At 39.8% G+C, this 14,638-nt stretch overlaps 1 protein-coding gene across 1 annotated transcript in view; it reads right to left on the bottom strand.

Moving 5' to 3' along the window:
- Positions 1-6,281, bottom strand: part of LOC124258942 (tudor domain-containing protein 7-like) — a gene marked incomplete at its 5' end in the record, with an annotated part of 32,824 nt that extends 26,543 nt beyond the window's left edge. The window contains 7 exon segments of the mRNA XM_046693006.1: positions 1,434-1,622; positions 2,933-3,020; positions 3,284-3,691; positions 4,519-4,627; positions 4,739-4,844; positions 5,854-5,962; positions 6,270-6,281. Of these exon segments, the coding sequence (XP_046548962.1) occupies positions 1,434-1,622; positions 2,933-3,020; positions 3,284-3,691; positions 4,519-4,627; positions 4,739-4,844; positions 5,854-5,962; positions 6,270-6,281 (1,021 nt within the window).
- Between the last annotated feature and the right edge of the window lie 8,357 nt (positions 6,282-14,638).

The raw sequence follows: 14,638 nt of genomic DNA, 5'->3' as shown, positions 1-14,638 counted from the left end.
TGCGCTATACGCTGACGCACCTCACGCAAAGCTGACGAAAAGCAGAAAGCTCCCTCGGACTCCTCAACCTCCCCCACATCCATCAACTCGGCTCCCGAGCCCGAGCCAGAATCCGGATCCTTCCGAAGAGAGGACCTGAACCCCTACCCAGCGGAAAGCTGAGCTGCAGACGACAAGGGAAGGGAAGACCCCGAGACACCATCCGACCCGGACACCGACAGCACGCCAGGATCCCAGTCCCGAGACACAGGAGGTAGCACAGGCAGAACTGGCTCTTCCGCTCTCATGGGGAAAGTGGGCGCAGGAACCGGAACACCGGGAATCCTCAACAGTCCCTGAGCAAGTACCAAGAGAGGGACTGGGTGTGAGCCCTCCCTCTCTGGGGTGGCTGAAGCTCCCAGACCCGAAGCCAATGGCAACAGATCTATTCTACATGTACCTCAAGGATGACAGATCTAGCCGAGTCTGGCGATCCGACCCCTGAACTCTCCGTCTCCTGACCAGAGCGAGCAAGAAACTCCTGCCGGAGTCCCCAAACTGACTCATGGACGAGAGATTTCACCGAGTCCATATGTTGCTGAAACATCTGTTGTATTAATGATACAAAAGGTTGAGATTCTTTAGAACCTGAGGATTTGGGTTTGCTAGGCTTCCTTGCCTTTTGTGGAAGCTTCAGACGGGTCCCTCCTCCCTCAATTCCTTAAAGAAAAGTCAGCAGCTTGCTCTTTTGCTCTGCGACATGCAATAATTGTACATAAAGCAATATTTCAATCGCCTGATGTGGCGCCAAATAACAACACAGCAATAACACACATGTAAAACACGTGAATGCGACAATGGACATGTAAACATAAAACGTTTATTGGCAAATAACAACACGCGTGTAAAAGTCACATAAATGAGAAATAACTAACTGCAAAGTCAAAAGCTCGTTCTAAAGAACGAATAAAGACCATACATACAGTAGTTGAAGACTCAGACATGGTAATTGGTGAGCACAGTCAAAGCATGTGTGAACACAATGCGTGACAGCAGAAGGAATGATGATATGGGCCTGGGTGCTTACCTGGTTGACCACGCATGCGTGGCAGGGAGGTAACTCCACGTAGTAGGGCCGTATAATAAATAAAAACGACTTTTTTTATTGTTCAATATTGTTATTAAAACATTGATACAACTGTCACATGACATTTTCAGTTGCAGAAAATGCATATATGTACCCCAAGGATGATCTCTATAAAAAAGAATCTGTCATTTGTTACAGAATTGGGACTAAATATTGGCCTCTAAGCAGGTCTAGATTAATCCCTGCAAATCCTTAATTCAGCTACCATCAGTACTGCATGTCTACAAATCATCAAAATCCATCTTTCATCAGCAAATCTATGTTCTGAGAAAGTATCAGAATTGTCACTATGGTTTCAACTACTTACCAATACTGGCAAACACCCTCCCATCTACTTTCACGGAACTGACGTACAGTCCACTCTTGGCCTGGGTGGTGTCAAACTTGATAGGAAGCAGGTTCCGTTTCCAAATGTACTTATTGAGCTTCTCCAGGTAGTCTGTGCCATCCCCATAGAACATCATCTGGACAGGTAGGGGTAGGGGAGTCGGCAGCCCTGGGGGTGAGGACAAGACGAGGGTCAAGACACAGAGAGGGAAACAGAAACACGGGGTGAAAAGCAGTAACTACTAAAACTTACCAATGTCAGATCACAAATGTAAGTGTCAGTTAGATTTGATTATGAGACAATATTTGTCCTGAGGTTTAAACACTAAATAGAGAATATAATATATTCAAAGAAAGGTTAATAACTCATTAATTTTTAGTTCTGTATACATGAATCTAGTTCCTAAAGTGGAAACCTACTGACACATACCATGCAATACTATAATACTTTCTTTCTTAGAAATCACTTATCTTCACTTAATTAGAAATCACAGACTGATAGAATAGTATACAGCAACAGTGTACTATCACTACAAGCAATTAATAGCACACATTAAACACTGTTAAACTGAAATGGTTATGATATTTGTATTTCTGTAAAGAAAACAATAAGGTAAATATAATGGTAAGTGTGTAAACCTTACTGTCTACAATAGAAAACGAATTGAGGTTATTAAAACATGCTTAAATAACTGCCATCTATGGAAGTATTTGTATAAGCTTTGTGATAGACAAAGGATGTCTGAAAGTACCTTTGGCATAAAAGGAACAGCTGTAAGAACAATTGGGCTCAATCTAAAACAAATCAGACTAGAGTTCTTGCTACCACAAAACAAAAATCAGAGGACATTATCTTTACAGGATACAGCACTAACAAAACTTTAACAAATTAACAAAATGCCTGACAAGAAGTCAACATAAGCCAGTCAGAAAGCACCTATAGTTTCTGACGGAAGGAAGGTTGTACAAAAATTTAATGCAGATAATTTCAGCGAAACTGTCCTTGTGACAACACAAAGTTGCTGCAGTCTCAGAAATTAATACCATGACATGTTTCTTTTGTATGAATCATGTGAAAGCTAATTTCTAATTTTAAAACAGTACCTTGTAGAGACATGCTTATCACAAACAAACACATAGGCTTAATATATGACATTGAAAGTTGTTGTTGCAATAAGTAACACCTGATAAAGATACCATTCGAAACATTCTGTGTATCACAAAGGTTACTTATGGAAGGTGATTCTGCATCAACAACCGGCAGATCAGGTTTCATGTTTTATATGATCTCTCCGAGTGAGACCTAGAAGTTTGGAATATGATGCTGAAGGGGTTCCTGTCCCCAAGTGTTCAGTTTCTTGGCAGCACTCTGCCTTTATTTCCTAGTAAAGTATTCCTCACTTGTCCTCATTGTGTGACATCAACATGGACTACAACTCTCCAGGGGAAACAGACATCAAGGAAGTACTTTATACAAACCTGGGAACGGCTCTCCTAATCCTAATAAATCGTGATTCCGGCGAAAACGTGGTGGAACTTCAAACTTGTGCCCAAATTTAATACTGTTCTGTAACCAAAACCCATCTTGTTAACAGTGTTTCAAACATACAACAGGCAGAAATGAACAAACGTGTATGGCCTTACGTCAGACAAAAACATGGTCTCCAACTGGACACACCTAGTATCTATGATCATTACAACTGTAACGATGTACATTGTTTATTTCAATAACATTTCAAGTATTATCTTGATAAACTATCCTGATGCAACTAAATCAGCTCTTGTGTCACACACATTCTTAGTTTGCAGACAAATTGAGAATTGACGAACCGGTCTCGGCTGTCCCTGGCAATCCATCACTGCCTCAGACACTGCCCTCATTATCATACGCCCTGCTCGGGGTCTTGGACCACCATACCCGGCACCAACCATCCTACTGCCAGCAGAGTTATGCAGTGTGATCTGGAAGTTGTGGAAGGCTTCATTACTGTTCATAGGGGAGGAGGGTGGTGATGAGCTGGACCATTCCTCTGGAGAGGACCTGGGCAGTGGCAGCAGAGGTGCTCTATGTACTTGTGGAGATGATACATAAGGCCGTGGATCAAATCTCCTAACTGCCGCATAGTGAGGCTGATGAACTGGAGGTCTTGAGTACCCGCCTCCCTGAGGTTGGTATGGAGGTGTGTACCCCCTGCCCATTGGTCGGTTGCCAAAACGGAATTGGTTCCTCACTGGTGCCTGGAAGAATATTTACTCATCATTACTACACTATAAACTAAAATGCACAACAAAAAATAAAAACTGACCTAATTTAAAAGATTGTTTCCACAATCTTAAAGATTTTTTAGGGTTTACGAATAGATCTAATGTACATGAAGAATATGGCTGTTAGACTGTGCAATTGTTGAATAGTTCCAGTCAGAAATGTTGTGTCTAAAGATGTCAAAAGATGGTACATAGGGGATAAACAAAGGACAGGTCAGTTCAGAGTGTCTGAGTGGGGTATCCATGTGGGTCAGCACTGTAAAACTATAAACACACAAACATGTATGCACATGGTACAAAAATACCAATAAATAAATATAACGTTTAATATGTCATTAGGCATGCATGCACAATATAAAAGGGACATAATCTTTAAAATCACATTAATTCCAATTCGACTCCCCCATTTTAAATCTATGGTACCATTTTTCAATTCTCTAAATACTTTGTCACAAATTCAAATCCAAAGATGACTGACTGAGTGAGGTTGCATTAAGTAATATCCTAGTTTAAAATGCTAAAAAGCAATTTCACAAACCTTACCATATTGGGATTCAAACCTGGTCCCTCGCTGTGAGGAAGCAACTATGAAACACAATGCCACCCTCTGCACAGGAAATTAACCAAACATTTCAACTATCCCAAGCAGTGATAACGTAGAGCAATACCAGCTCAAATGATTTAAATTCTACCCACTATTAGCATACCTTCAAAATAAACATAACTGGCCTGGGCTAATAGTCCTGATTTCCAACCATGCTGTCTACCCCTCGAACCATGGTAATTCCTTGCCCCCTCACCTTCCGGAGTGGCCTCTTTGTCTTCTTGCTCCTCTGTTTGGACACCAGCTTCTGGATGTGGGCCGTGGTTTCATCTGCCACAGCATGGTATATTTCCTCCCCGCCTTGCCTGAATCATGAAACAATGGTATCATCATGATCATCGCCATGCATCCATCAAGCTACATACACACACCTGCATCCTCTCAATCATGTTCATGATCAGGACTCAGCAACATACCTTCTCACATGTACAACGTCGGGGATGGAGGCGATGAAGTCGGAGACGCTGCTGAAACCAAACTTCTTATACGGCAGGTACTCCCCAGTCACATCACGGTAGTCAACTGCAGTGTACAGAGAAACACTGCAATAACTTGCTGAATACTTCAGTCTCATCACTTCTAATATCACTTTTATTACCACAAGATCATTTGGACGTGTTTGATTCCCCACATGGGTACAATATGAAGCCCAATTCTTGTGTACCTCGCCATGATATTGCTGGAATATTGCTAAAAGCGGCCTAAAACCATACTCCCTCACTCACCATCTTAAATTAGTCGTGCTTGATTTTCACCACAATGTTACCAACCAAGAGAACATAAGAGGACAAAAGGAAGCATAGGTTACTCATACTGCCCAGAAACCTAATCATAATTTCCATTAAAAAGAACTTTGAAACCTTCCTGTTTATGATTGTTTTTCCTTTTGTTGAATTCCTTGCAAACTCGATCAGAATGAATACTGCCAATTTCCATGTTGTTGATATTGCTTACCAATAATGGAGGCTGCCTTGTAACTTGCATTCTGATTGGTACATCAGACCCAGTTACTAAGCAGCGTACCAAGCCAGATTGGCAAATGGAACTTGAGGGCAGGCAATTTGAGATAGTAAAGACCACACGAATGGATCCTGCAGGCAGCGTAGGTTTTACCGAAATCATAGATTTATTGAGGAGAAGTCAACTTTGGTCTAATGTTCAGTATGAATTTCTGTCAAATATATATGTCAATACCTCAGCAATATCATGGCAGTAAACAGCCTCACACACTGCAACTTTATGAGGTATCAAAACTTATACTTCAGAGTGGAGAGCAATGCCTTGACCACCACATTCCCTAACAGGCCAGCCTGGCCAAGTCATCATGCTACCAGGAGTGGGGTGGCCTTGTGGTAAAGGTGTTATGTTGTGAATTGTCTCAGTTTGATTCCCCACATAGATGTAATGTGTGAAACCCAAATAAAGGGGTTGCTTGAATAATGCTAAAAGCACCATAAATCTTACTCACTCATCAGATCACACATATTTTTTTAGGTTCTGGTCACAATATACCACTCTGATACATACTCACCCAAGAATCTCTGTGATGCGACACCTTCCTTACAACTGAGAAGTACACTTCTCAACATCGCCTTCACTTGTTTTAGTTCCCCTTCGCCATTTTGATTACTTTTTCTCTCCTTGAAAGAAAAACAGAATCATAAACACCATAAGGCCATACTAAAGTAATGATAAGAATTTCAGCGGCTTCAGCTCCACTTACTAAACACAGGCCACACAATAATTCATTTTAAACAGGACCAACAAACAAAACGACTGTGTGAGTTTTGTTAAGTGAAGAATCATACCAAACATTCATGTACAAATATATACTGACGACTCATAAACATTTGTTAAACATTTTGACAAAAATCATGTAATTAATTTGTTCTGAATTCATCAGTGAAAATGAAAAAATTCAATACATCCAGAAGTAGTCTCTCATACCTGTTTCTTTAAGGTGATTCAACAGTGTATTTCCAATGAATCTCATTTGTTGGACAATGAGAAGTTTCTCACATTGTGATATAAAATGTCTTTGTAATTTGTTTGTATTTGCAGTATTTGGTTCAGCACTAACCATCTGTAATAGAAAAAACACACGTTTACTTACATAGAGAATGTCATCTGAATGTCTATCTTTGTCTATGGATATCAAAAATATATATGCAAATCAATAAAGTTCATATTAATCATCCAACATCATTTTTCACTTTCTGTTTTCAGACAGATCCATTTTTATGATAAAAGTATTAGATCTGACAAGTCGTAAAGTGGTGTTTGAAATATAGCATGAAAATTAAGGTGTTCCTGTAAAAACACTCATTATACAGGTTGAAGTTAATCTGGGGGTCAACTGATTCAGTACTATAGAAGCAAAATTATAGGACGAAAACAAATCTGGAAAATACATAATTACTGCTTCAATGCTATAAAGAAGAGATCATATAATAATCATCATATAGTCTCTGTATAAAGGAAATATTTTCTTTGAATGATAACACAATCAATCTATTAATCATGTGTTTTTCTTCGACCATCAGCTGAATGTGTCCATAGTCCATGACAGGTAAGTAACACACACTGCAAATGGCAGGAAAGATAAAAACAACACACACAAAATCAGTTTGGCACTTGATAAGTGTGATTGACAGAAGAGGAAACGTGGTTAGAAAAATCTGCATCAAACTAGCCCACCAGTATATTTTTTCACTCGAGAAAAACAGCATTGTGTGTATATTAGTTAAAAAAACACATTTTAAAACACCATTCTAAACTGCAGGTAGAGTCTGTTCTAACCACAGAGCGACGTTCTTAGACAAGTTTCACAAAGAGTTCCATTAACATGGTTTGTAGAAGCGAGTTTGCTGATATTTACCCTGGTCCGTGAAACATTAATCATTTGAAAAATACACACATACGCATCACAACCAGTCTCTTCAATAACATATAAACTTCCAGTTTGCCGCCATGAAAGTTGTAAACATCAGTGACAGCGATCTTGTTATGTCGTTCAATACTGTTTGCAAAGAGTGACGGGCTTGTTTTCTGACTCAGTTACTCGATTTCACAACGCACTTATGTACTGAACTATCATTTGTGTCGAATTAATCGTTAACATTTCTAGAAAACAAGGAAATACTTAGGTCTACTCCCCATCTAATGCCGGACATCGTGCAGAATGAACACGAAGGGGAGTAACTCTAAATCTCCAAAACAGGTGGTTGACCACTAACAATTTGATCAACAATAACATAAGCACAATTTACTTCCTAGGTAAAACTGAGGTAAAACTTCATTTATTCATTTTCATTCAACGTTCAATTCAATTCCAAATAGGACATTCGATGCCTACAGTTAACTTCACATCACCAAGTTTGTAAGCATTTACCAAAGAACATGCTCACGCTGGAGACCCGGGTTAGATTCCCCACATGGGTACAGTGTGTGAAGCCCATTTCTGGTGTCCCCTGCCGTGACGATGCGGGAATAGTGCTAAAAGCGGCGTAGAACCATACTCACTCACTCACTCACTCACTCACTCACTCACAAAAGAACATGCCATCATACCAATGATTAAAAAAATCGTACATCAGTTCGTCACATGCACATAATGCTTATGTAATTCCGTTTTATACCACATAGGCCGATTTTTGGGTGGGGTGTTTGCAGGGTCCGCACACACACACACTAACCCCTTGTCCTGAAAATTTATTAATTGACCATTGGAACTCTCATAAAAATTAAGTGACCCCAGAGCAAGCTGGTCAGACTCTGCTCCTGGACTGTGGACACGGGGACTGGGCTGCTGTCCACCTTGGCAGAGTGTCTCCAACCCAAACAGTATGACATAAGGAAGTGTGGATGCCCAAATGTGTCAGAATATCCTGGCCCAAGATTTTCGAAGCTCTCTTAGAGCTAATATAGTAAATTAATGTTAATGCACCCCACTTTCTCAGGAGTGTGCACTTTCCCAGCTTCGATTGCGAGATCATGTTATTTGTTATGTAGAGTCTAGTGCTATTTTCCCAATAAAGAAAAAAATACCGCAGCGTTAGTGTATGAATATTCTTAATGTGACGTCATCAATGGAATGACGTCATAATCAGTCGACCCTCCAAGATGTACCCACGTCAAAGCTGTCCTCTATTGATTGACGACTGCTAGCGCAATGGGCTGTAATCAGTCTGTCTGTGTCAGACCCCGGAAAGGGAAGAAGGGCTGGGTTGGTATCAAGAAACAGACTTTGGTGGAGAAATGGGTTGCACTCCAAGCCTGGATGAGTCGCTTCAGGAAGACGCGAGTTGTACCCATCACAATCAAACCACCCTCACCTCGGCCAAAGTCCGTTACAGGTAGCGTGCCATAATTATTTTGCTTCAAATGTATATTCAAAGACACTTTATGACTTAAATTGCGTTCTGTGCGATTCACTTTAAATTGTTCAATTCAATCTTTTAGCTCATGAACGTAGCATGAACAGTTGCAGTTAATGTGGAGGAAAGGATTTAATCTGTGGTAGTGAGCCACACCACTGTGAACGCGCTGTAACATAAATGTCATTTTCGTGAAAAGGACTGGTTAAGAAAAGGGTTCGTTATGTGCTAACAAATGAGGGAATGTTTCAGAAATGGTTTTTTAAAGTCTTCATGATCAAACATTTTTCAAGGTATGTTTTGAACTTAGAACAATGGGAAATGCTGCTGCTGGTGTTCGAACTGTGCCTTAAATTAATATCGTTAGGGGATCTAATGTCAAGACAACGAAAGTCAATTTGGAGAAAATTAAAAATTGAATTCAAGACAACGAAAAAAGATACTTATCCAAAGTTTCGATTACCGAAAAATGGAAAATAAAACTATACAGATATCAGATAGACTGAGCTCTTCAAAACTAATGAAAAGCATAGACAACTCAAATCAAAGGTAAGCATGATAAACAGACTTCCATGAATGTCATTGAAAGGATCTGGAAACAGTTGTGGTATGTACCCGGCGACTGTAACCTTGAGGCACCATGGGTCCGTGATTACAATCATGCAATGCATGTTACATCACACCAGATTGCCTGAAAAAAAGTCATTAAAAAGTCAAAGTGAAACTCTTCGTTATTTCTGAACTGTAGGCCAGATGCCCACAGTACACGTAAAACAGTTATAAGGGTGAGTGGTACAAGCGCGTTTGCGTTTTAACAGTGCATGGTGTATAAACGTAGCAATTCTCTGAAGGAGCTGGACATTTTCGGTTGACGTTAGTATACAGAATTTGTAGAATGTCATTAAAAAGTCAAAAGATAATTCAGCAGCAGGGACTGATGGCATTCGAAACCGGTTTTGGAAACTGTTCCCTTGTGTCCAAACACCACCACTTCACTGTATCAATTCTCTCACGGATACAGGGGATGCAAAGGTCGCACAATACTCCTTCCCAAGAATGAAGATTTGACTGATCCCCAAAACTATCATCCCATAAAGTGTTTGAAAACATACTATAAAATCTTCACAGGATATTTGACAAACCCCGTGTCATCTTACTGCTCTTCCAATGATATAATCTGTAGATAGCAGAAGGGATGTTGGGAGTGCAAAGGTCAACAACTTGTACAAACATATATTTTGGAAGATGCTAAAACATATCACCGCAACCTCTCCATGTTCTGGATTGACTACAAAGAAGTATACGATTCTGTCGCTCCTGAATGGGTTCTGGAGTCTATTGCGCTCATTGAACGACTACTTCATTTATTCAAGTTTTTAATGCGTTGCTGGTCGACCCAACTTGAGATGTACTCGCAAGGGCAGGTGCAGGCTTCAGAGTCTAGTCCAAACAGAAGGTTAATATTAAAGGGGGACTTTGCATTGCTTTTAATGCTTTGCTTTGCTTAATAAAGAGGAGGGTTACCATACCTGATCTCCACAGCACAGATCCCAACCCCAACTAACTACATATGAAATTTTATATGTTATGATAAACATACTTTACTTCATGTTCTGAAATCTAAACATGATAATCAAGCTAATATATTTACTACATTTACAGGTGAGATAGGATCTGTCCACAGCATCCACAGCTCTGAACAATGCGATGACGTCGATGAATGTTCAAGTCCGATAGCTCCCTATGACCTCCCAGTGTCGACGGTCGCTCAGTGGCTCGTGCAGCACGAGAACACCATGGAAACCAGGAGCTACTCTCCTGACCCAAGCAATCCCGACAGAAGGGTACGTCCAAAGGCTGCTAAAGGAAGACGAACCGTTAGACCACCTCTGGAATATGAGAAGGTAACTCTCATTGGGGCTATTGAGGAAGTTGATGTGGTTGCAGACAAAGTTCAGATGAGGCGGGAAGTAGAATCGGCCAGTCAGATGGCAGCATCGTCGAAGCCACCGACAGCTCAGGAATGTTTGGAGAGATGGAAGAACAGGAAGCTGAATGAGGAGATGGGGAAGGGGGAGATCTGAACCAGTAAACGTGATGGGGGATGGGGTGGGGAACGGAATGGAGGGGAAACAGTCAACATCCGGATGTGTGTTAACTATGATATCGGACATGAGCAACCAGTGATATGGAATATGGTATCCATGACATTGAACATGGGCTATTTGTGACACCGGATGTGCGTTATTCATGATATTGGACATGAGCAATCAGTGATATCGGATGTGTGTTATTCATGATATTGGACATGAGCAATCAGTGATACCGGATGTGTGTTATTCATGATATTGGACATGAGCAATCAGTGATATCGGATGTGTGTTATTCATGATATTGGACATGAGCAATCAGTAATATCGGATGTGTGTTATTCATGATATTGGACATGAGCAATCAGTGATACCGGATGTGTGTTATTCATGATATTGGACATGAGCAATCAGTGATACCGGATGTGTGTTATTCATGATATTGGACATGAGCAATCAGTGATATCGGATGTGTATTATTCATGATATTGGACATGAGCAATCAGTGATATCGGATGTGTGTTATTCATGATATTGGACATGAGCAATCAGTGATATCGGATGTGTGTTATTCATGATATTGGACATGAGCAATCAGTGATATCGGATGTGTGTTATTCATGATATTGGACATGAGCAATCAGTGATACCGGATGTGTGTTATTCATGATATTGGACATGAGCAATCAGTGATACCGGATGTGTGTTATTCATGATATTAGACATGAGCAATCAGTGATACGTATATCGGATGTGTGTCATCCATGATATTGGACATGAGCAATCAGTGATATCGGATGTGCGTTATTCATGATATTGGACATGAGCAATCAGTGATATCGGATGTGTGTTATTCATGATATTGGACATGAGCAATCAGTGATATCGGATGTGCGTTATTCATGATATTGGACATGAGCAATCAGTGATACCGGATGTGTGTTATTCATGATATTGGACATGAGCAATCAGTGATATCGGATGTGCGTTATTCATGATATTGGACATGAGCAATCAGTGATATCGGATGTGTGTTATTCATGATATTGGACATGAGCAATCAGTGATACCGGATGTGTGTTATTCATGATATTGGACATGAGCAATCAGTGATGTCGGATGTGTGTTATTCATGATATTGGACATGAGCAATCAGTGATACCGGATGTGTGTTATTCATGATATTGGACATGAGCAATCAGTGATATCGGATGTGTGTTATTCATGATATTGGACATGAGCAATCAGTGATACCGGATGTGTGTTATTCATGATATTGGACATGAGCAATCAGTGATACCGGATGTGCGTTATTCATGATATTGGACATGAGCAATCAGTGATACCGGATGTGTGTTATTCATGATATTGGACATGAGCAATCAGTGATACCGGATGTGTGTTATTCATGATATTGGACATGAGCAATCAGTGATATCGGATGTGTGTTATTCATGATATTGGACATGAGCAATCAGTGATACCGGATGTGTGTTATTCATGATATTGGACATGAGCAATCAGTGATATCGGATGTGTGTTATTCATGATATTGGACATGAGCAATCAGTGATACCGGATGTGTGTTATTCATGATATTGGACATGAGCAATCAGTGATATCGGATGTGTTATTCATGATATTGGACATGAGCAATCAGTGATATCGGATGTGTGTTATTCATGATATTGGACATGAGCAATCAGTGATACCGGATGTGTGTTATTCATGATATTGGACATGAGCAATCAGTGATACCGGATGTGTGTTATTCATGATATTGGACATGAGCAATCAGTGATACCGGATGTGTATTATTCATGATATTGGACATGAGCAATCAGTGATATCGGATGTGTGTTATTCATGATATTGGACATGAGCAATCAGTGATATCAGATGTGTGTTATTCATGATATTGGACATGAGCAATCAGTGATATCGGATGTGTGTTATTCATGATATTGGACATGAGCAATCAGTGATATCGGATGTGTGTTATTCATGATATTGGACATGAGCAATCAGTGATATCGGATGTGTGTTATTCATGATATTGGACATGAGCAATCAGTGATACCGGATGTGTGTTATTCATGATATTGGACATGAGCAATCAGTGATATCGGATGTGTGTTATTCATGATATTGGACATGAGCAATCAGTGATATCGGATGTGTGTTATTCATGATATTGGACATGAGCAATCAGTGATATCGGATGTGTGTTATTCATGATATTGGACATGAGCAATCAGTGATATCGGATGTGTGTTATTCATGATATTGGACATGAGCAATCAGTGATATCGGATGTGTGTTTATTCATGATATTGGACATGAGCAATCAGTGATACCGGATGTGTGTTATTCATGATATTGGACATGAGCAATCAGTGATACGGATGTGTGTTATTCATGATATTGGACATGAGCAATCAGTGATATCGGATGTGTGTTATTCATGATATTGGACATGAGCAATCAGTGATATCGGATGTGTGTTATTCATGATATTGGACATGAGCAATCAGTGATACCGGATGTGTGTTATTCATGATATTGGACATGAGCAATCAGTGATATCGGATGTGTATTATTCATGATATTGGACATGAGCAATCAGTGATACCGGATGTGTATTATTCATGATATTGGACATGAGCAATCAGTGATACCGGATGTGTTTTATTGATGATATTGGACATGAGCAATCAGTGATATCGGATGTGTTTATTCATGATATTGGACATGAGCAATCAGTGATATCGGATGTGCGTTATTCATGATATTGGACATGAGCAATCAGTGATATCGGATGTTCATGATATTGGACATGAGCAATCAGTGATATCGGATGTGTGTTATTCATGATATTGGACATGAGCAATCAGTGATATCGGATGTGTGTTATTCATGATATTGGACATGAGCAATCAGTGATATTGGATGTGTGTTATTCATGATATTGGACATGAGCAATCAGTGATATCGGATGTGTGTTATTCATGATATTGGACATGAGCAATCAGTGATACCAGATGTGTGTTATTCATGATATTGGACATGAGCAATCAGTGATACCGGATGTGTGTTATTCATGATATTGGACATGAGCAATCAGTGATACCGGATGTGTATTATTCATGATATTGGACATGAGCAATCAGTGATATCGGATGTGTTTTATTGATGATATTGGACATGAGCAATCAGTGATATCGGATGTGTTTATTCATGATATTGGACATGAGCAATCAGTGATGTCTGATGTGTGTTATTATTCATGATATTGGACATGAGCAATCAGTGACACCGGATGTGTATTATTCATGATATTGGACATGAGCAATCAGTGATATCGGATGTGTTTTATTGATGATATTGGACATGAGCAATCAGTGATATCGGATGTGTGTTATTCATGATATTGGACATGAGCAATCAGTGATATCGGATGTGTGTTATTCATGATATTGGACATGAGCAATCAGTGATATCGGATGTGTGTTATTCATGATATTGGACATGAGCAATCAGTGATATTGGACATGAGATGTGATACCGGATGTGTATACATGATATTGGACATGAGCAATCAGTGATATCGGATGTGTGTTATTCATGATATTGGACATGAGCAATCAGTGATATCGGATGTGCGTTATTCATGATATTGGACATGAGCAATCAGTGATATCGGATGTGTGTTATTCATGATATTGGACATGAGCAATCAGTGATATCGGATGTGTGTTATTCATGATATTGGACATGAGCAATCAGTGATAATGGATGTGTGTTATCCATGATATTGGACATGAGCAATCAGTGATATCTGATGTGTGTT

The sequence above is a fragment of the Haliotis rubra genome, unplaced genomic scaffold (assembly GCF_003918875.1).
Source record: "Haliotis rubra isolate DU_JTF1 unplaced genomic scaffold, ASM391887v1 Scf1178, whole genome shotgun sequence".
In the NCBI taxonomy this organism is placed as follows: Eukaryota; Metazoa; Mollusca; class Gastropoda; order Lepetellida; family Haliotidae; genus Haliotis; species Haliotis rubra.
Note: the sequence above shows the minus strand (reverse complement) of the source record. Positions and strands in the feature narration are given on the sequence as shown.